A 24,943-nucleotide genomic window follows, 5' to 3' on the forward strand; every position below is an offset into this window, starting at 1 on the left:
AATAAAATGGACGCTTTCATAACACTAAGCTTTGGGTGGTTGTCACACAGCAAAAGATAAGCAGAAAAACAAAAATATTATCGGTGATGTTAACTAAAAAGATGAGCTCAACTTTCACTGCGGTTCTAAAGTGAATCGTATGATTCAGGCAGCCTTTGCTTGTTGCAGAGAGAAAGAAATAATGCGTCAGTTCATATTTCCTTGGAAAGCTTTTAAAATAAATCTGGCCAATCTAATTAATTTTAAAAATCTCTTGAAAATACTGAGAGACCAATACACTATTATGATTGACAAATGAGTTTGAAATACTGGTCTCCCTGACTCAGCCTTCAGGCCATAGCACAAATGTCACTTGTTCCAGCAGTCTTCCCAAGCCCAGGTCTGCTTGATCCCCTCCTGTGGGCACCCACAGAAGCCCCCCCTCTCTCCCCTCCACCCCAGCTCTACCACACAAGATGGGATTGCCTGCTCATCTCTGTGGTTGCTGCTGGAGACGAGCAAGGGCTTATCGATCATCTAACGCAATACCCGCCTATGGAGTCACTGAAATTGCGAGTCAAGGGAAAGAATGAAGGAGAAATAAGGGAGGAATGGAAGGGAGGAAGGAAAAAGGGGATGCGAAGAGGAGGCAGAAGAAAGGAAAGAGAGGTAAAGGCAAAAGGAAAGGGAGGGAGGTGAGGAAAGAAAGACCCAGAGAAAAAGTAACTATGATGGCAACATACAGAGTGAGAAGAAGAAAGGGGGCTAGGAAGAGCTACAAGAAACGGAAAGCCAGACAGGACTGACCCAGGCTGCAGTCCCAACTCCATACCTTGGTAACTATGTGACTCAAGACTCAGTGTCCTGAAAGGAGGGGCACCAATTAATAAGGGTACAGCCAATGATATAATTATTTAATTCTACTTTGAAATTTAAGGCAAGTAGTGAGAAAGAAACCTTTAGCTCACAATAATGATGACAGCTAGTAGTTACTGAACATAAAACCCTCACAACACCGTAAGGCAGACTACCTCACAGATAAAGAAAATGAGACATGGAGGCGGCACATACAGAAGGTGGTGGAACCAGGATGAGAATCCAGGCAATCCGGCAACCACGTGTGTGCTCCGGTCCACCATGCTCTGCTGCTGCAGCCGGCGAGTTCTCAAGTACTGTTTGTTCCACCAGCTCAACACAAACACGCCATCACCAAAACAGTAACATGACCCACTGCCCAACACGGTTGCTTCATTTCCATCGTTTTTTGGTGTTCATGAACAAGAATGTTGACAAAAACAGTTCACCAGACAGCAAACACACTGCTTTCTAGTATATGCATGACTGGGACAGTTAAAACTACAAGCCCTAGAAACTCTCTGTGTCATGTCCTCAACCATAAATTGAATAATAATATATAGAACCTACATCTCATTGGGCTATTACTATATTTCAAAGATAACTCTTTTGACGAGCTCAGCACAGTGCTTAGGTAGGCACTCAAGAACTGTGAGTGATAACCGGGCAAATGTTGCTACAAATGATTCAGCAGCCATTAAAATGAACAGCACAGGTTATTCTATGGCACAGAAAGTTCATGAATCATTAAAATGAAAAAGGAAGCCAGCTATAAAATAGTAAAAATAGTATGATATCATATCACAACACAAATATATGCAAGTAAAGAGACTACAAGGCAAAGATGGTAAAAGCTGTTATTTCTGCATATTGGGTTTATGGGTATTTCTCTTTCTTTTTGTCAGTATTTTCTAAACTCCCTACGACAAACATGTAATCTTTTGCAATAAGAAAAAACGTAAGTTGTTAGGAACTTTGGTGCCCTAGGTCTGCTGATAGATAGCTACAAATCCAAAGGTTTATGAGCACTCTTTCTTCACCTGCAAAATGGCAGGAATTAACGTGGTCTCTGAGACCCCTTCCAGATCTAAAATTCTGTAATTTTATGAAATAAACAACTGAAAGAAGTTGAGGAGGAAAAGAAACAACCTTCCCTCTTCCTTCTATTTCTGACACAGCCCAGAAGGACAGCAGAGCTCAACAAGTATCCAGCGACGGGTTTTCTGACTGATTACTAAAGACATACAGTCATGTCAAGTACCACATTCAGAGAAGCTTAACCCCTGCTGCTTGCACTGGGAAAAAAGTCCAAACTGAGGACCAGGTGAACTAGTTCTAAAATTAGTCCTGGGAGTTCCCGGTGGTCCAGTGGTTAGGACTCTGCGTTCTCACTGCCGAGGGCCCAGGTTCAATCCCTGGTCAGGGAAGTAAGATCCCACAAGCTGTGTGGCATGGTCAAAAAATAAAAATAAAAATAATACCTAAAATTAGTCCTGCCACTATCTCAAGCCTTCTGGCCTTAAAAAGTTGCTTTAAAACCCTGGGCCTCACTTTCTCAATCTATAAAATGGGGGGACTGTGTTCTCAACTCTGGTTCTAAAATAGTATGAACAAGTGAAGACAAAGCAGATATCCTACTGGCATCATCGCATTTCACCACCACGAAGCAAATATGTATTAACTAATATTGGTTCAGTAGATGCTGCTTCAAAAGGAACTTCTGTAGGCATTTGAGAAATTTCTTTGAGAAAATGGAAAAGGATTGATTTTAAAGATAATATATTGCAATGGAAAGCTATTACTTTCCAACGGGGGTAAATACAGATCATAGGTTAACATCTTACTACAAATACAGTTTTATAAGAAAGTAAAAAAAAATCATCTTCCCTGTGGGAAAGAAAGACTATTTATTACTTAGGAATTCCTCCTTGGATAAGACTTCATTCAAGCAAATAAGTACAATAAAGTCCATTTCTCTTACCCTTCTTCTTTCTTGAGGAAGGGCTATGATAGGGACACAGAATGAACTTGCCGACATTAACCATGAGAGATCAATGTGTGGAAGAAATGTGTGGGAAAGGGAAAGACAGGAAGAAAATGAGCTAAAGAAAGGGAGAAATGGAAATGAGTCTCTTTTCAGTAGGGAGAACATGTGATAAGGGGAAATTTCTCAGAGGAGATAAAGAATGATATCCCTATCTTGCACAGTAATAGGTAGATGAATTCTAGGAAACTATGAGATCAGTTTCAGGACAAGTGGTTTGCTGAAATTAACAGAGAAATTCTAAAACCGTAAGGCTTCAGTGACCTGAGGTTCCATGCCAGAAAGCAGGTACAAGGAAGCAGGTCAGCATGATTCAGTTCCTCTGCCTCAGAACAGAACAGCTGTGACGTGCTCAGAGGAAGGAAGAAATGAAAACAGAGAACAGTCTCAGGAGCAGGAACAGCTTCTAGGAGCAGAACACTATCTGGGCTTTGGGATTCCAAACAGAAAGAAAAGTACAACACAGATTCTGTGCATGATTATAAGGTGGGACACCATCCAGGCCCTGTGCTTAGTGGGAACGAGGGCCCTGTACATGAGGGCAGCATCATGGTCACCGGCAGAGCACAGGTCTCAGGCCGCCTAGGGAATCCTGGGGAAGAAAGCCTGGCCCTGCCTCTCCCAAAGTGCCCAATACATCATGTCAGGAAGACAGAATCTAGAAGTTTCAGCCTAAGAGATTCAAAGAATAAAAGAAGGCCACCTATCCCGTACACCAGCAGCCATCCTGGACAGGCACGCTGATTCATCCACGTTTGTCCTCTTCCACGTCCTAAAAGGAATGCAAAGGCCTCACACACTGACTTTAACAATTACAATTACAAACCTTTCTATCTCTGGAGAATTATTTTCTCTTTTATTAACAATATTGCTAATGGTGATAATTCAAGTATTTAAAAATAAAACTTTAAGGCAGCATAAAATCAAATTTAAAATAAGAGGAATAACTAACATTATTGTAGAAAAAACATCTAGCAATAGTTCCATGTTACATAAAGATTACATACCAACCATGCCACGCCCCCTCAAATATATCGTTTTACGCACAAGACTTACCTTTCACATTAGCTCGACTGGTGGGCCGCCCTACATTATTCCTCTGGTGTTTGGTTGACAGACACTTCCTCTGCCGAGGCGTGCTGGGGGGAGAGGGACCGTAAAGGTTCTCTGTATTTGTTTCATCTGAAAAGTCCTCAGGATCAGACTCAGAATTCTTACAAGCGGAATCTCCCAATGCGCACTCTTGTCTATGGAGCACAACAAGCAGAGAAAACATTCAGGAATGCATGAAGGGAATTCAAACTTCAATTACTTAAAATTTCTTTTAAAAACTCTCCATAACACTTCTCTGTGGATATGTCTCTTCCTCAGCCTTGTAATCTTTCTCCTCTATCTGTACTTGTAGAAACTCATGAAGAGAACATAACGACTGTGTTCCTGCTCTCACCACGAATAAAGAGAACTGATGTGCAGTTCCTGTTGTTTAGAGAATTCTTTCTAACATAAATGAAGTTTAAAACTAAAAACTTAAGGATCAGGGGAAAAAGAGCAAAGGACTAGAAGATACAAATCAACAGAACTAAGCATCACTTACGTGATAGTTGGTGACAAGCTTAACTGCTGAGTGGGCAACTCTTGCCCTGACGTCAGAGTCCCACTGCTTTCGCTTTGTGAAGCACACAGAACAGAAAGCATGACCTGAGCAGCAAAGCAGAGAGCACTGATGACATGTGGTAGGTCAGGGTTTCTGTGTTCTCTGATAAACACTACAGGGCAGCACTCAGGTTAGGGAAGTTGAAAACTTCCCTAATATGGGAAAGGAAATAGTCAATCAAGTCCAGGAAGCAGAGAGTCCCATACAGGATAAATCCAAGGAGAAACACGCCAAGACACATATTAATCAAACTATCAAACATTAAATTCAAAGAAAAAATGTTAAAAGCAGCAAGGGAAAAGTAAGAAATAACATGCAAGGGAATCCCCATAAGGTTAACAGCTGATCTTTCAGCAGAAACTCTGCAAGCCAGAAGCGAGTGGCAGGACATTATTTAAAGTGATGAAGGGAAAAACCTACAACCAAGATTACTCTACCCAGCAAGAATCTCATTCAGATTCAACGGAGAAATTAAAACATTTACAGACAAGCAAAAGCTAAGAAAATTCAGCACCACCAAACCAGCTTTACAACAAATGCTAAAGGAACTTCTCTAGGCAGGAAACACAAGAGAAGGAAAAGACCTACAATAAGAAACCCAAAACAGTTAAGAAAATGGTAATAGGAACATACATATTGATAACTACCTTAAATGTAAATGGATTAAATGCTCCAACCTAAAGACACAGACTGGCTGAATGGATAAAAAAACAAGACCCGTATATATGCTGTCTACAAGAGACACACTTCAGTCCTAGAGATACATACAGACAGAAAGTGAGGAGATGGAAAAAGATATTCCATGCAAATGGAAATCAGGAGAAAGCTGGAGTAGCAATTCTCATATCACACAAAATAGACTTTAAAATAAAGACTGTTACAAGAGACAAGGAACAACGCCACATAATGATCAATCCAAGAAGAAGATATAACAATTGTAAATATGCACCCAACATAGGAGCACCTCAATACATAAGGCAAATGCTAACAGCCATTAAAGGGGAAATCGACACAATCACAGCAGGGGACTTTAACACCCCACTTTCTCCAATGGACAGATCATCCAAAATGAAAATAAATAAGGAAACACAAGCTTTAAATGATACATTAAACAAGATGGACTTAACTGATATTTTTAGGACTTTCCACCCAAAAACAACAGAATACACTTTCTTCTCAAGTGCTCACGGAACATTCTCCAGGACAGATCATATCTTGGGTCATAAATCAAGCCCTGGTAAATTTAAGAAAACTAAAATCGTATCAAGTATCTTTTTGGACCACAACACTATGAGACTAGATATCAATTATAGGAATAAATCTGTAAAAAATACGAACACGGACTTCCCTGGTGGTCCAGTGGCTAAGACTCTGCGCTCCCAATGCAGGGGGCCCGGGTTCAATCCCTGGTCCAGGAACTAGATCCCACATGCCTCAACTAAGACCCGGTGCAGCCCAAAAAAAAAAAAAAAAAAAAATACAAACACATGGAAGCTAAACAATACACTACTAAATAACCAAGAGATCACTGAAGAAATCAAAGAGGAAATCAAAAAATACCCAGAAAAAAATGACAATGAAAACACAACGACCCAAAACCTATGGAATACAGTAAAAGCAGTTCTAAGAGGGAAGTTTACAGCAATACAATCCTACCTCAAGAAACAGGAAACAATGCAAATAAACAACCTAACCTTATACCTAAAGCAATTAGAGAAAGAAGAACAAAAAAACCCCAAAGTTAGCAGAAGGAAAGAAATCACAAAGATCAGATCAGAAATAAATGAAAAAGAAATGAAGGAAAGGATAGCAAAGATCAATAAAACTAAAAGCTGGTTCTTTGAGAAGATAAACAAAATTGATAAACCTTTAGCCAGACTCATCAAGAGGGAGAAGACTCAAGTCAATAGAATTAGAAATGAAAAAGGAGAAGTAACAACTGACACTGAAGAAATACAAATGCTCATGAGAGATTACTACAAGCAGCTATATACCAATAAAATGGACAACCTGGAAGAAATGGACAAATTCTTATAAAAGCACAACCTTCCAAGAGTGAACTGGGAAGAAATAGAAAATATAAACAGACCAATCACAAGCAATGAAATTGAAACTCTGATTAAAAATCTTCCAACAGGGCTTCCCTGGTGGCACAGTGGTTGAGAGTCCCCCTGCCGGTGCAGGGGACACGGGTTCATGCCCGGTCTGGGAAGATCCCACATGCCACAGAGCGGCTGGGCCCGTGAGCCATGGCCACTGAGCCTGCGTATCCGGAATCTGTGCTCCACAACGGGAGAGGCCACAACAGTGAGAGGCCCTCGTACCGCAAAAAAAAAAAAAACTTCCAACAAACAAAAGCCCAGGACCAGATGGCTTTACAGGTGAATTCTATCAAACATTTAAAGAAGAGCTCACACCCATCCTCTCAAACTCTTCCAAAATATAGCAGAGGGAGGAACACTCCCAAACTCATTCTATGAGGCCACCATCACCCTGATACCCAAACCAGACAAAGATGTCACAAAAAAAGAAAACTACAGGCCAATATCACTGATGAACATAGATGCAAAAATCCTCAACAAAATACTACCAAACAGAATCCAACAGCACATTAAAAGGATCATACACCATGATCAAGTGGGGTGTATCCCAGGAATGCAAGGATTCTTCAGTATACACAAATCAATCAATGTGATAAACCATATTAACAAATTGAAGAATAAAAACCATATGATCAACTTAATAGATACAGAAAAAGCTTTTGACAAAATTCAACACCCATTTATGGTTAAAAACCCTCCAGAAAGTAGGCATAGAGGGAACTTACCTCAACATAATAAAGGCTGTATATGACAAACCCACAGCCAACATCATTCTCAATGGTGAAAAACTGAAACCATTTCCACTAAGATCAGGAAAAAGACAAGATTGCCCGCTCTCACCACTATTATACAAAATAGTTTTGGAAGTTTTAGCCACAGCAATCAGAGAAGAAAAAGAAATAAAAGGAATCCAAATCGGAAAAGAAGAAGTAAAACTGTCACTGTTTGCAGATGACAAGATACTATACCTAGAGAATCCTAAAGATGCTACCAGAAAACTACTAGAGCTAATCAATGAATTTGCTAAAGTAGCAGGATACAAAATTAATGCACAGAAATCTCTTGCATGCCTATACACTAATGATGAAAAATCTGAAACAGAAATTAAGAAACCTCTCCCATTTACCACTGCAACAAGAAGAATAAAATACCTAGGAATAAATCTACCTAAGGAGACAAAAGACCTGTATGCAGAAAACTATAAGACACTGATGAAAGAAATTAAAGATGACACAAACACATGGAGAGATATACCATGTTCTTGGACTGGAAGAATCAACATTGTGAAAATGACTGAACTACCCAAAGCAATCTACAGATTCATTGCAATCACTATCAAACTACCAATGGCAACTTTCACAGAACTAGAACAAAAAATTTCACTATTTGTATGGAAACACAAAAGACCCTGAATAGCCAAAGCAATGTGGAGAAAGAAAAATGGAGCTGGAAGAATCAGGCTCCCTGACTACAGACTACACTCCAAAGCTACAGTAATCAAGACAGTATGATACTGGCACAAAAACAGAAATACAGATCAATGGAACAGGATAGAAAGCCCAGAGGTAAACCCACACACATAGGTCACCTTATTTTTGACAAAAGGAGGCAAGAATATACAACAGAGAAAAGACAGCCTCTTCAATAAGTGAGGCTGGGAAAACTGGACAGCTACATGTAAAAGAATGAAATTAGAACGTTCCTTAACACCACACACAAAAATAAACCCAAAATGGGTTAAAGACCGAAATGTAAGGCCAGACACTATAAAACTCTTAGAGGAAAACATAGGAAGAACACTTCATGACATAAATCACAGCAATATCCTTTTTGACCCACCTCCTAGAGAAATGGAAATAAAAACAAAAATAAACAAATGGGACCTAATGAAACTTAAAAGCTTTTGCACAGCAAAGGAAAGCATAAATAAGATGAAAAGACAACCCTCAGAATGGGAGAAAATATTTGCAAATGAAGCAACTGACAAAAGATTAATCTCCAAAATATATAAGCAGCTCATGCAGCTGAGTATCAAAAAAACAAACAACCCAATCCAAAAATGGGTGGAAAACCTAAATAGACATTTCTCCAAAGAAGATATACCGATTGCCAACAAACACATGAAAGGATGCTCAATATCACTAATTAGTAGAGAAATGCAAATCAAAACTACAATGAGGTATCACCTCACACTGGTCAGAATGGCCATCATCAAAAAATCTGCAAACAATAAATGCTGGAGAGGGTGTAGAGAAAAGGGAACCCTCTTGCACTGCTGGTGGAAATTTAAATTGATACACCCACTGTGGAGAACAGTATGGAGTTTCCTTAAAAAACTAAAAATAGAACTACCATATGACCCAGCAATCCCACTACCAGACATATACCCTGAGAAAACCATAATTCAAAAAGAGTCATGTACCACAATGTTCACTGAAGCTCTATTTACAATAGCCAGGACACGGAAACAACCTAAGTGTCCACTGACAGATGAATGGATAAAGAAGATATGGCACATATATACAATGGAATATTACTCAGCCATAGAAAGAAACGAAATTGAGTTATCTGTAGTGAGGTGGATGGACCTAGAGACTGTCATACAGAGTGAAGTAAGTCCGAAAGAGAAAAACAAATACCGTATGCTAGCACATATATATGGAATCTAAAAAAAAAAAAAAAAAAAGATTCTGAAGAACCTAGGGGCAGGACAGGAAAAAAGATGCAGACGTGGAGAATGGACTTGAGGACATGGCGGGGGGAAGGGTAAGCTGGGATGAAGTGAGAGAGTGGCATGGACATATATACACTACCAAATGTAAAACAGATAGCTAGTGGGAAGCTGCTGCATAGCACAGGGAGATCAGCTCGGTGCTTAGTGACCAACTAGAGGGGTGGGATAGGGAGGGTGGGAGGGAGAGGCAAGAGGGAGGGGATATGGGGATATATGTATACATATAGCTGATTCACTTTGTTATACAGCAGAAACTAACACAACATTGTAAAGCAAATATACTCCAATAAAGTTGTTTTAAAAAAAAAAAAGCAGCCTGAGAAAAACAACTTAGTTTGGAAGCTTTAGCTAAGAAACAATACATAATGGGGGGAGGGGTAGGAAGAGAAATCAAGCTAAAGTTTATTCCTTTAAAAAAAAACCATTTAGACACAAAATCTAGGAAAATAAATACTAGTTGTAAGCTCAAGAGAACTTGCATCATTTCAATTAACTAACCAAAAGCATCCAAAACCTCATTCTGTATCAGCTCATGTGAGATGAGCTAATGTGGTCAGTTGACTGGTTCAGAATGTTCCCATGGATACCAATTATTTTGCATGGGGAGAGTAGTGCAAGGTCTGCATCAGCTGCCCTGAAACATTTTCTTACTTGTGTTTGAAAACATACAAATGTGAAATGTCTTTCTGGTACTAAACTTCTGACAGTCACAGAAAACAATGTTGCATTCTTTTAAAATAAAACTTTGCTCAAGTACCCTTCACTTGACATAGAATCCGGTCTAAGAAAAGCATGTCTTAAACTCAACCCACGGGGGTTTAGTGTAGTTTTTAAATGAAACATGTGAAAGACAAAAATTCAAATAACTTGGGGTTAAATAGTTCTGCTCTGACATAGTAGGTGAAACCACATGGTGCCTGAAATAGCTCAAAAATGATGAAGCTGGATTAGATTAGCTTGAGAACATCGGTGGTTTTGCAAAAGCCCTAAAAAACAAACAAACAAAATAGTTCATTAAAAGTTCTTTAGCAAAGCCCTTAAACATAAAATATTTCATTCCAGGGCTTCCCTGGTGGCGCAGTGGTTGAGAGTCCGCCTGCCGATGCAGGGGACACGGGTTCGTGCCCCGGTCCGGGAAGATCCCACATGCCACGGAGCGGCTGGGCCCGTGAGCCATGGCCACTGAGCCTGCGCGTCCGGAGCCTGTGCTCTGCCGCAACGGGAAAGGCCGCAGCGGTGAGAGGCCCGCGTACCGCAAAGAAAAAAAAAAAAAATTTCATTCCACATGAGCGCAGTTCTCAGCCGTGTGGCGCTGTCTCCGCCACCTCCACCTCCCCATTAACCTATTATCTATTAAGTAATAATTAAAGGCAGGCATTTGCCACTGTGGGAAAGGGAGGAGGGGTAGGCAGAGGGGTTGGATTTTCTAAGTTTCTTTTTCAAAGAACGTATACACAATAGCTTGCTTGGCTTCAGTATAAATTAAGAGGAGCTAAGCTAAGTTTGAGGCGGCACAAGGCTGGTGTGTACTGCAAGAGCCAATACTTAGCTGATCTTTACCATCGGCTGGCGGCGGGACATTTATCAGCCTACCTCCAGGTAAGCTGTTATCAAATCTCCAGTTTATCCAACATTCACTATGTAACTTTTGCATTGATTCAGCGTGGAGGGTCTTTACAAACCTAGCATGTCTTCATTATTTTTCAGTATAGACACTCAAACTTTTTTCTTTAACTAAAATTCTTTTTTTTAAATGAAAGTAGATATTTTAAAACAAGATTGTCTATGGAAATGAACAAGAGACTATCCCCCCAACTAGGCCTGAAGCTCCATGAAGGCAGGGACCTCAGCTGTCTTTTTTACCACTGTTCCTCCAGTGTCTAGAACAGTACCTGGTGCAGATGACATGCCCAATAACTGTCTGCTGAATAAACGGATTTGTAAGGTTAACAATTTTATCTTTGATACTTCAGACATAATTATTATCTAAATTGTATTTTAATAAAATCACATTTAATATTTTGAAGAATGTAAATTTTTAAAGGCTACAAGAACTAAAGATAGACTTCTGACAATAATATTGTTTAACTGATACTGTAACCCTAGGTGCTAACATGACTATTTACTGACCAAAACAAGAGCAATGGAGTACGGTATAAGGAATAATGGTTTTGGAATCAGAATGACACGGGCTGAAATCCCTTCGTTCCCACATTTAATAGTAAGAATACAAGTTTTAATCAAATTGTTGTTTGCTTACAAACACTTTCATTTATTGAAATACATAATAAAAGCATCAAAAATGAGACATGCAAATAAAAAATCTGAAACATCTGTGTTGGCTGTTACTTTGCTGGCCTCCCAGCATTCACATCCTTGTATAATCACCTCCTCTTGAATGTGGGTTGACCCTGTGACCTGCTTTAACCAATGCAATGTAGCAAAAGTGACTCTGGGTCAGTTCTGGGCCTAAGCCTTAAGAAGGCCACCTTTGTACTCCAGGGCATGCTAGCCACCATGTAAGAAATTCAACTACCCTGAGACTGCCATGGTCTTCAAAGCCTAACTAGCCAGGTGGAGAGGATGCATGAAGGAGAAACCAGATAGGTCAAAGTCTTGCTAAGCTCCCATCCCAGCTGACAGCCAGTGCCAACTTGCTAGTGTGTGAGTGAGGCTATTTTGGACCTTCCAGCTGTCCCTCAGCCCAAGCCAACACCACGAAACGCAGAAGAACCACTCAATACCGTAACAGATAATAAATGGTTTTTACTTTAAGCCATTAAGCTTTGGTATGGTTTGTTAAATTAAAATAGATAACTGACAAACATAAAAAGTTAAACATTTTATTTTTACTTTAAGCCCATGAATGGGTTTAAATCTGCCACGACTTTGATGAGGCTACAGCCTTGTCTTTTGGTGTGAGTCCCTGAGAAAAGTCACGAGTCAACTTTGTCACATATACCACAACCAAAGCACTGCATCTGCCATCCCCACTCTCTAGTTCTTTAAAATGGAACAAGAATTTAAAGATTTTCAGAGGGTAATTTTTCTGGATTACCTAAACTTCAACAGTTCTCTCCTATCCCTAATTTGATGGTAAGTTTCTTTTCACGACCTACCTTTTGGAGACTTTCCAAAGCATTCCAAATTAGTTTATACAGAAACTACAATTCTCTTTTGCATTCACATCTCATATATTTGCATAATAGTTTACTAAATTCTGCAATTACAATTAAAGCGTACAATAGACCTAAAAAGATTTAGGAACAAACCAGGAACTCCTGATAAGCATATAGTTCAATTGATGGGAACGGAAAATCACAGGCGTTCTAGAGAGAGCCTGTTAGTCATAGGCATTCATGATGCTGTGAGCGTCAGTCAATATGTCTTATAGAAGAAATGGATAGGGTTAGGTCTTGGAAAGGGTTACTTAGATGAGTGTATAAGGCCTGCCTGGCTTAGATCTTCTAGAAGTCTTTTATTTCACACAAAGATTTTTACAAGGTATACTTTAGCAGTCCTGATGTAGGTAGAACAAAATAGAACACAAAGATAGAAAACATATATATATATGAAGAAAAATTATCCCACATGGGTAAACTTTACTCATCATTAGAAATAAAAATAATTATAAGCTATTTTTAAAATATTTTCAGATGAAGGCTTTCAGAAAATAAAATCATATAAACAAATATTACAAAATGCTTTAAAGACTTTACATTATTATTCTTCACTTCTGGTTAACCAGAAGATATCCAAAAAGAACTAGAACAAAAAAAAGAGAGAAAAGTTTTAGGTATTCAAAAACATATGAGTCATGCTATAGATAACAGACAAGTGTGATTATTTCTATTATTTCTGCAATTTTACTGCCAACAGTTGAGTACTTAAAAACAAGGGGACAGGGCTTCCCTGGTGGCACAGTGGTTAAGAATCCGCCTGCCAACGCAGGGGACAAGGGTTCGAGCCCTGGTCCGGGAAGATCCCGCATGCCACGGAGCAACTAAGCCCGTGCGCCACAACTACTGAGCCTGCGCTCTAGAGCCCGCGAGCCACCACTACTGAGCCCGCAGGCCTAGAGCCCGTGCTCCTCAACAAGAGAAGCCACCGCAATGAGAAGCCCACGTACCACAACGAAGAGTAGCCCCTGCTTGCCGCAACTAGAGAAAGCCCGCACGCAGCAACAAAGACCCAAAAACAAGGGGACAAAGAATAAGACATTTTCAAGTGTGCGTTCTTATTTTTGCCAGTTCTAATGCCCCCCAAAAATGTGAGTATATCTATTGATATATCTTTATCCAAAGCTTTGCAAATCAATACTAGATTGTATGTGTACAGATTAGCAAGGAGACAATCAAAAGGGAATAAAAACTCTTCTTAGGTGCACCTGGTTGTACAGGAGTGGATGCAGGGAGCACTTCTTTCAATACAGGAAGTGAAAATAAGCACCACTTCAGTCTCACTGTGGATGCAATTTACAATGAAATGCCAAAGAAAAAAACATTTAAAGAAAAGCAACATAAAATGATGATTCATTCGAAGGTTTTTATAGGCTTAAGTAAAGAGAACTCTGGGACTAAGGCAGGGACATCTGAAAGATGAAAACCTGCGTCAAAGCTGGGAGGAAAAACAAACAAAGAGGCTTATCCCTATGCCAAGTGCACCCAAAACATTTAAGAGTTTAAAGAGACACAAGACGAATGTTTAAAACTTTAAACATAGCAAAAAAGAATTATGATCTCCCTCTACTTTCTTTCTTACAAGTGAGAACAGTTAAAAAATCCCCTTATTCTAATTTGAATTGATATCTGAAAAAAGTATTTTATGTCATTACTTCCCATGTAATTCTCAGAAATCAAGTAACTGAAGAGCCACTTTCTGTAGGAAACAGATGAGTTGTCTGCATCGCCTTATCTTTTTTCTAATTTAAATTTTAAAAAGTTACTATAAATATAAATATGATCTATGACACACATATACTTTCAAAAGATGAACTCCAACTGTTGAGGGGATAAATCGAGGAAAAAATACAAGCGTATGAGATACTCTCCCAGGGTTTTCAGTGAAGAAAAATGGAAAGAAAAGTGGGAAAAGCAATTAGGACAATTTGGACATTAAATCTCTCACCTCTGCTTTGACACTAGCACAGAAAGAGCTCATTTATCTGGAGACCAGATCTTGGTTTCCAATACCACGCATCAACAAAAGAACGAGGACTTCTTGGAGAGATGGCTGGTTCCAGGACGGGGGCAAGGAAGATGTAATGTGAGCTTGAAGTGTCTTGTAAGTGCACCAAGTGAGGAAGTGTTCAAAAAACAAAAAAGCAATGGGATCATGTTAAAAGGACACAGGAGCAACCGAAAGAGCTCCCACTGGCCGAAGCTGGAACAATCTGAGCAAGAAAATAAATGACAGAGCACTGGATTCTAATCATGAATCCATGAGTCCATATGGATATAAACAATTACTATATAAATAACCAGGAGAAGAGACAAATCTGGACAGAAAAAACCCAAACAATTTACGTAGCCAAGTGATCAAAGTTAACATCATCAGTGACAAGTCACGTTGAGAGCATGAGCTCCTGATCTGATGAGAAGGGCACTTCACCTCTATGGGCATCTTCCCAAAACCCATAACTCCAGCCAAACCATGATAAAAACAGCAGACAAACCCAAACTGAGGAACAGTGTAGAAAATACCCGACTGGCACCCCTTAAACTGTTCAAGTCATCAAAAACAAAGAGGGTCTGAGAAACTGTAACAGCCAGGACACAGATAAGGAGACATGATGACTAAATATAATGTGGTGTCCTGGATGGGATCTGGGAAGAAGAAAAGAACATTAGGAAAAATGAATGAAACTGGAATAAAGTACAGAGTTTAAGTAAATAATAATGTGCCAATATTGGATCGTTAGTTGTAACAAATATACACTGTAATGTAAGATTTAACAACAGAAGAAACTGGACACAGGATATATGGAAATTCTCTGTACTATCTCCAACTGTTGCTAAATCTAAACTATTCTAAAATAAAAAATTTATTTAAAAATTAATTACTATAATGACATTATCTGGAACAGTTCCATGACAATGCTGAAGAAATTTGGGTTACTATACAGGTATAAAAGACTAAGAGCCAGGACTAAATGAAAAATGTAACATTAATTATAAAATTAAGCCATTCTTTATCAGTATAACCAAGATTGTGGTTGTAAAACAATTTTTAAATGGTAGGTGAGGAAATGCCATTTAAAACAGTGACTTCCTAAACTGGGATATGCATCAGATTTCTATTTATGCTTTTCATCAGCTATATAATTTGTCACACAGTAATGAACAATTTTCATTGTAACAGTGTAACTACTACCTTACATACCGGAACCAACCATCTGCCAGACACTGTGCTAAACATCCTACATAATCTCATTTACTCCCTATGGATTAAGGACTATGGTACCATTTTAGGAAAGGATACTTTGCCCAGAAGGCTCATCCTCGTTGATTATGAGAATTACCATATAGTCTCATTATCAAATACCTATCGCTCAATTAGGCAATCTACAAATGCTATGCCATTTGGTCTTCCCAACACCACTGCAAGTACTATCACAATCCCTATGTTGCAGAATAGGAAAAGGAGTTGCAAAGGTAACTTGTCTGCTCCCTGTGAAGTGTCTGTGCAGAACTGGAGCCCTGGTCTGACCCCAAGGCCCGGGACCCTCCCAACTTCAGCCCACCCCTCACTCCTAGGTCACTGGGATGTCTGCCTTCTCCCAAAGGCAGGCACAGAGGAGTACCTCCCCTGTGGAAGGAGGTCCCTACTGGCTGGAGAAAAAGCCTGGGGACAGTTCAGGGACTGAGTTCTCTGGCCAGCTCTGGGGCTCCCTTCTTTGGTGAAGTTTTTAGCCACTCTAGGTCTATACTTCCTCACCTGTCAGCCTAGGTAAGACGCTGAGTCTAAATTCCAGCCTGGGGAGACACAGCGTGCTTATGATACAAATGAGAGGGGGAAAAGTGAGAGTTTTGTTTGGCCTGCTTATGTCTGCATATCAAATAAAAGGTGTAACTCAACTCCACTCTCTCTCTGGTAGCTTCCTACAGCCCCTAACAAGTATAGGAACCACACCCTGTCTTCCCTGGAACACCAAAGTACTATTCCTCTAACAGAGGACTCATCAGACCAGGCTGCTGTTTCCGTTTCATGTAAATCTGTGTGTGTTTAAGACTAAAAAAGTGTAAAACTACCCACTACAGGGAAAGAAAAACAGGCCTTTTAAATTAGAGGCCAGTTATTTGGAATTAACAACAATTAACTTTGTTTGAGAATGGATTTTGTGTAAGAGATAGAAAACGATATAAAATTTTTAAATGTATGTTATTTTATTTCATTCCCTTTCAGTTTTTTGTTTCTTGGGTCTCTAGTCCAATGATTTATTTATTTACAGTTGAAAACACATATTAACTGTTTCATACTGCACTATGTGTGCATGTGTGTCAACTACACCATTAGACCTTCACTTCATTCACCATCGGCCCTACTGGACAAGCGCTGTGCTAGGAGTTGAGGAAACATACAATAGTGAACAAGAGAATCACCATTCCTTCCCTCTTAAAGTTTTCGACCTACAGAAAGAACGGGGTATTTAGCATATAAGTACACACACAAAAGTCTTTAAAGTGCAGTTCTTCATTATGCCGTGAAGGAAGATTACAAAGCATACCAGCAGACAGGATCTAGCCTGAAGAACCCATAGGGTGATGATAAAGAACACATCTCCGAAGAAGGAACACTTAAACGGAAACTCAGAAGCTCTGAAGGCACTGACCAGAAGCGGGGGGGTGGCTGAGACAGAAGAGCCCACAGCTCATTTGAGAAACATAAAGGCCATGATGGCCTACAGTAGAGGGCAGAGCAAACAAGAGCACCCAAAGGGGCAGGCAGTCATCAGATTACACTAAAGCAGATTCATCCTAGAAGAAAGGTGCAGCCACAAAGAGCATTAAGTAGGGGAAGGGCACGAGTGAACTGACCTTTCTCGTCAAAGTATTTCCCACATCACCTTACACTAGCAGACAGGCATAAAGATATAACACAAGGCCTCTCAACTATTCAATCTTAAAGTCAATCTAAACAACTATTCTGTCTACACTAGGCCAACAAGCAAGACCAATTCACCTGCCAGGAGCCAACAGAGGAGGAAAAAAAGAATTGTTCACTTGAGAGGAGTTATGAAATCCTTAAAAATGGCAAGTTAACATCTAAGAAATAAAACACTATTCAACATCAAAGATGTAATTAAAGACACAGACAAAAAGTGTGTCTCATGGGCTTCCCTGGTGGCACAGTGGTTGAGAGTCCGCCTGCCAACGCAGGGGACACGGGTTCGTGCCCCAGTCCGGGAAGATCCCACGTGCCGCGGAGCGGCTGGGCCCGTGAGCCATGGCCGCTGAGCCTGCGCGTCCGGAGCCTGTGCTCCGCAGCGGGAGAGGGCACAACAGTGAGAGGCCCGTGTACCACAAAAAAAAAAAAAAAGTTTGTCTCATGAAAAATATAACTTTCTTCTAACTAAAAACTATATAAACTGGGGGAAATAATTATAATGTACCTAAAAAAATTTTAGAAAGAAGCTCCTATTTTTAATTTTATAGTTTTCTTCACTAAGAACATAATTGGTAACTGCGGTTGAATACATAAGGCTAATGTGAAATTAACTGGAAATGTCGGGCCTGAAGGCCCGTGAGTATATAAATACCACTCACAGTTTCCGAAAAGAAGTATCTCACAGTATATAATTAAATGCAACGTGTACAAAATATAGGGAATGTAAAAAATAAAGTATCAAAACTATATTACTTTATATCTCCATCATAGAGACTATGAGTCCTTTGAAACTGAATGTAAATTTTAATCACATCCATTTTTGGAGTCAAGAGTCCATAGCTTTATCAGATTCTCAAATGTAGTCTACGACCCACAAAGGGTATAGAAGCATGGACCTAGACAATATTTACCACACAGTTAGCAGGGTTCTCCTTTCAAAATATCTCATCCTGACATATACTAAACAGACATTCAAAGGATAAAGGTATCAGATGAATAAGTAATTCAAATCAATACTCAAGCTACAAGGTTGCTTCCACCCGCACTAGGCAAGAATAACAACCCCCCTCCAGACCACATACACTGGCTTTGCCCAAAGCTGACTTCTAAATCACATCAATGTCAAGTGCACCAAATAAGACAGCAATTTGCAATCTTTTGTGACACTCTGTTGTTTTACGTTTGGAATGACACCGTCCGCCATGCTTCTTGTAAAAGTGGTTAATTAAAATAAATTAACATTTAATTTAACAGCCCAATTAATTTAGGAATAATTAGAAAAATCCTTAAATGGTTCATAAGCAAGGCTACAACTAAGTACAATAAAGGCAAAGCCTCTTGGAAAAAAAATTTAAGCAAACATGGAATACAATGGTTTGGTGAATGAGATAAAAGGAGAATGTTTCATATAATACATTACTAGAGACGTGAACGCAGAAGAAAACAATTACAAGAATAAAGTTATTGGGGCTTCCTTTGTGGCACAGCAGTTAAGAATCCACCTGCCAATGCAGGGGATACGGGTTCGAGCCCTGGTCTGGGAAGATGCCACAGAGCAACGAAGCCCATGCACCACAACTACTGAGCCTGCACTCCAGAGCCCGTGAGCCACAACTACTGGAGGCTGCGATCCACAACTACTGAAGGCTGCGATCCACAACTACTGAAGCCCATGCACCTAGAGCCCGTGCTCCACAACGAGAAGCCACGGCAATGAGAAGCCCACGCACTGCAACGAAGGGTAGCCCCCACTCGCCACAACTAGAGAAAGCCTGCGCGCAGCAACAAAGACCCAACGCAGCCAAAAATAAAGAAATAAAATAAATTTATTTTAACAAAAAAAGAATAAAGTTATTTATAAAACTGACATACAAGGGTAGAAACCATGGAAGAAAAAGAGATTTAAGCAGTGATTTTCCAGTGATAATTTTGGGTTAATCTTTCTTGAGGCTCATTGAACTGTTTGAATCTATGGGTTTATAGTGTTTGTTCATCAAATGTGAAACATTTACAGCCATATTTCTTAAAATATGTTTTTCAGTTTCCCCCCCTCGCTTTCCTCTTTCAGGAACTCCAATTACAGATATGCAGAGGGCCTGATATTATCCCATATGTCGCTGATGTTCTATACATTTTTTTCTAGTCAGTGTACTCTCTGTACTACATTTTGCATAGTTTCTATTGCTATGTCCACAAGTTCAAAATTTTTTCTACAGTGCCTACTCTGTTGATAATCCCAACCAGTGTATCTGTCATTTCAGATACTGTATTTTTCATCTTCAGACATTCCATTTGGGTTTTTTTTAATATCTTTTATTTTTCTCCAATGTTCATGCTCTCCTTTAAATATACCTGAACATAATTCAATAATAAAAAGACAAATAAACCAATTAAAAATGGGGAAAGGATCTGAATACACACTTCTCCGAAGATATACAAATGGCCAACAAGCACCTGAAAAGATGCTCACCACCACTAGGAAAATACAAATCAAACCATGAGATAGTACTTTTCATCCATTAGGGTGGTTATAATCAAAAAGTCAGAAAGGGACTTCCCTGGCAGTCCAGTGGTTAAGACTCCGCACTTCCAATGTAGGGGGCACGGGCTCGATCCCTGGCCAGGGAACTAAGATTTCACGTGCTCTGCAGTGCGGCCAAAAATAAATAAATAAGTAGTTTAAAGTCAGATAATAACAAGCATGGGCAAGGATGTGAAGAAATCAGAACTCTCATACGCTGCTGGTGGGAATGTCAAGTGGTGCAGCCAGTTTGAAAAACGTATGACCCAGCAATTAGACTCCTAGGTATATATATGCAAGAAAAATGAAAACATATGTCCACACAAACAACTGTATAAACACTTGAATGTTTATAGCAGCATCACTCATACTAGCCAAAAGGTGGAAACAACCCAATGTCTATCGAGTGAAGAACGGATAAGCAAAATGTAGCATATGCATTTAGTGAAACATTATTCAGCCAAACAAAGGAATGAAGGACTCATACAGGGTACAACACGGGTGAAAATTGCAAACATTAGGCTAAATAAAAGCTGTCATAAAAGACCATATATTATATGATTCAACTTATAAAACATGTTCAGAACAGGCAAATATACAGACACAGAAAGTAGACTAATGGTTGCTTAGGACTGGGAGGGATGGGGGTTGGGAGGCAGCAGTAGCTAAAGGGTACCAGGTTTCTTTCTGAGGTAATTAAAACACTCGAAAATTGACCAGGTGATGTTTGCACATACCTTCGAGCACACTAAAACAACCCATCTGGACACTTTAAGTGGGCGAACTGTATGCCATGTGAATTCTATCTCAATAAATTTATTTTCTTTTTTTTTTCCCTTCCCTTTTTTTTTTTTTCGTGGGGACACCTCGGATATGAACCAAGGACCTCTTGATTGGCAGAAAGCTATTTAAGAAAAAATAAATACGTAAAGGCAAGATACCTACTCCTATAGTTCTCTTACTCTCCATGTAAAACCCAGTTTCAGTCAGAATACTTCCTGATAGCCTAGAAATGGAATGTTTAAGAATTCAAATATATATACTTTAAGGTCAGTACAAGCTTTTAGCACCAAAAAAAAAGGGGTTATCTCACTTGTTCATGTCCTGAAGAAATTCTGAACAGCAAAACACTTGGGAAACTGTATGGTACAGATCTCTACATAACCAAATTACCTTACTTTAATCACCTATTTTTCAAATTCTAACAAAATAATTTGAAAAAGCACTAGCAAATGAGCAGGATTTGAACAGAAGGCAATCCTATTTCTACTAAAACAAGGGGAATTAGGGATCTTATGACAGGTTCTACATCAACTCTCATTCAGAGAGCAATTCTAAGAGGAGCGCTCTTACCAGGTATGTAAGATGTAGTATCCAGCGATGCAAAAACGAATAGAAATCTTGCATACGGAACCTTAAAAAAAGACACTCCTTTGTCTTTTATTAGTTCACAAATTCTCAGAAAATGAGAACAGAAAGGGAATACAAAGGAAGAGGTGCCAAGAACCAGTAAAATTATTAAAGTCTTGTCAGTGATAATTCATTGAATTAACTCATTCGTTCCATCAACAGATACTTATGCAGTATCTACCATGTACATAGCTATTAGAACAAGATTTACAGTGATATAAAAATACATACAACCTACATTATAAGCTCTTTTATGGCTTACAGTTTATGTAAGCTATGGTATTTTTCCATAAAATACAGAAAATGGTACTTATGGTATTTTTCCAGAAAAAAATGGGTCTGAAATGATTTTCCCTTAATTACATGTGTTGGACTTCCTACCTTTAAAGAAATGGAAGAAAATTTAAAAGAAAATATTTAACTATGTGAACATTTAAAACTTCAATATATAAAAAAATAATAACTAAACATATTAAAAGTTAACCTGGAAAAAAAAGTCCTTAATTTATAAAAGAGTCATTATTGTAAAGCAATTATACTCCAATAAAGATGTTAAAAAAAAAAAGAGACTCATTAAAACTGGCAAGAGGGCTTCCCTGGTGGCGCAGTGGTTGAGAGTCCGCCTGCCGATGCAGGGGACACAGGTTCGTGCCCCGGTCCGGGAAGGTCCCACATGCGGCGGAGCGGCTGGGCCAGTGTGAGCCATGGCCGCTGAGCCTGCGCGTCCGGAGCCTGTGCTCCGCAACGGGAGAGGCCACAGCAGTGAGAGGCCCGTGTACCGCCAAAAAAAAAAAAAAAAAAAAAAAAACTGGCAAGAAAAACCCTAAGATACCAACAGAAAAATATGCAAAGAATATAAAAAGATAATTCACAAAATAAATTTAAGTAGCAATAAAACATGAAAATAGTTCCACCTATTTAGTAACCAGACACTCAAATTAAAACAAGATAACCCTTTCCGGGCTATTAAATTAGCAAAGACTTTTTATAATAATACTCAAAGCTAGAAATCTAGTAAGGTAAGCACTATTTGTGGCCTATACATTCATATAATCTTTTCAGAAGAAAATGTTTAACAGTAGATATTAAAACTCTGAAACGTGTTCAAACTCCTTTCAAATTCTACATTCAGGAAATGACTTTACAAGAGCAGTCAGAAGAGCATTAAGAGCTGTGGGTCAGCAGGTTCACGGCAGTGCTACCCAGGACAGCAAGAAACTGGTAATAACGTAAACGGTTTAGAGCATGACCATAAACTGAAATTAGAGAGCTATTTTTAAATGATGTTTTAATATTTTTACTAACATGGCAAACGCTCACAATATGTTCAGATAATATATCATGCCCACCTCAGTCTAGAGGGACCGACCTCTTCTCACTCCTGTATAATTTACTTGGCAATTAATCATTCTTTTGATATCTTTTACTGCTATAATAAACAATTATTTAAATCATTCACCACATCCTTTCACATTTATGCCTAAGGAGATAGCATATAAAATACAGGACCACAGACTCTGAAGCATAACAAGGATGAATGTGTCCTGACTCCAGGTATTCTAAACTAATACATCCATATCTCTCTCTCTCTCTCTCTCTCTCTCTCTCTCTCTCTCTCTATCTATCTATCTATCTATCTATCTCTATCTCTCTATCTCTCTCCCCTTTATTTATTTTTTTGGCCGCACTGCACAGCACGCAGGATCCTACTTTCCAGACCAGGGATTGAAACTGCGCCCCCTACAGTGAAAGCCAGGAGTCCCAACCACTGGACCACCAGCGAAGTCCCCTGAACTAATACATCTCTTAAAGACTCACTTTCTCCACCTGAAAAATGCACATCTATTTTACAAGTTCACTGTAATCATTATATAAAACATGTTATACTATTTGAATGATGGTACACAGGTAGATGATAGATGTAAATTTACCATTTCTGCACCAGACCATGAATTATAAAGCTTCTATTTACCTTATCGCTTCTCCCTAACTAAATTATAAATCCCTTGAAGACAGGGCATGTTTTACGTTACACTTACACATAATACAAGTATTATCTATCTGCCTAGGAGACTGTGAGAGGATTCAGAAGACAAGTGCCATTTGAAATGACTGCAGTAGAAAAGTGAGGAAAGGGTAGTTGATACACAGGAACCAATCTACTCAAAGGCAAGAAGTTGAGAAAAAAGATGCCATGTTCAGGAACGGGAGAGATGTTCAGTGTGGATGACGTCTATTTGGCCTGGACCTTAAGCTTAAAGGAGTTTCAAATTTAGCTACCTTTGAGTGGCAAATTTGTTTAGGGATGTATTGAAAGGTCCGCTCACAAACAGACTTTAAGTGAAATTCATGGCCTCCCTATTTCTAGCTAAATCTGAGGGTAGGGAGATCTCCAACCCAGAAAGCTCCCTGGACCAGGGGGTAGGGGAGAGGAGAGGGGAGTTGTTATTTACTGGACAAAGAGTCTCCGTTTTGCAAGATGAAGAGTTCTGGAGATCTGCCACAGTGTGAATGAATATACTTAAACACTACTAAGCTGAACACTTAAAAATGATTACAATGGTAAAAAACAACCCCCCCCCAAAACCCTGAGTGAATAAAAACACCCTGTGATACGTTTACACAATGAAGTACTTTATAGTAACAAAAATAAAAGAACCACTATCACCCAAAACAACATAGGTGAATCTCATGAACATCATGTTGCATGAAAGATGTGAAATATCACTAAGTGTCAGGGCAATGAGGAGAGGAGGGTAGTGACCATGAAAGATGTGAAATATCACTAAGTGTCGGGGCAATGAGGAGAGGAGGGTAGTGACCGTGCGGGGGCAGAAGGGGTCTCTAGGATGCTGCTTCCTTCACACAGGTGATCTTTACAAGAGCAAGTTCACTTCTAGATAATTTATCATGCTACGCATTTCATATATATATTATACAAATGTCTGTGTTACATTATACAACAGCAAATATTACACAAAAATTTAAAATAAAAAAACCTGAGGGAACCTACCAGGTCCCACCTAATTGGTCAATTGGCCTCTCTTTCTCTTTCATCTCTGTATTATCAAATTCTGTGAATTGCCTATATAGTTGCCTCTATTATATATAATTCAATATGTAAAATTCTGTACTTACAGAGGAACAGATTATACCTAAAATATATATAGGTATACTCTTTAATACTGCAATTTCATTTCCAGGATTTTATCCTAATAAAATATCTTGGATATACATAAAGACTGAGCCAAAAAGAATGTTCATAACATTGTTGCTTATAATAGCTAAAGAAATGGAAACACCCTAAAAGTCCAACAAAGGACTAGTTAAATTAATTAAGATCACAAGCAGCTTCCTGGAATAGAAACATCAGAAAACACTCAATGGGGGTCAGGAGGCAGCTGCTCCACAACAGAGGCTCCCACTGGCAGACAGAGATTACCCCCAATACTATGTAATAAGAATCACTACATCCCACTTTAAGTTTTCCATCACCTACAGACAAGGTGCTTGTTTTACTCGGTTGCTTCCCTGAAAG

The 24,943-nt window shown here is 39.2% G+C and overlaps 1 protein-coding gene across 4 annotated transcripts in view; it reads right to left on the reverse strand.

The window, feature by feature from the left end:
* The window catches only part of MAP3K4 (mitogen-activated protein kinase kinase kinase 4), a 113,446-nt gene that overhangs the window by 76,356 nt on the left and 12,147 nt on the right, over positions 1-24,943 (reverse strand). For 3 of the 4 annotated variants that reach the window (XM_082855865.1, XM_082855864.1, XM_082855867.1), the window contains exon 2: positions 3,935-4,125. In XM_082855865.1, the coding sequence (XP_082711991.1) occupies positions 3,935-4,125 (191 nt within the window). Of the gene's footprint in view, positions 1-3,581; positions 3,651-3,934; positions 4,126-24,943 lie in introns of all 4 variants that reach the window. The other variant, XM_082855868.1, reaches the window with a different exon arrangement.

The sequence above is a fragment of the Leucopleurus acutus genome, assembly GCF_964270905.1.
Source record: "Leucopleurus acutus genome assembly, chromosome: 15".
Taxonomy (NCBI): Eukaryota; Metazoa; Chordata; class Mammalia; order Artiodactyla; family Delphinidae; genus Leucopleurus; species Leucopleurus acutus.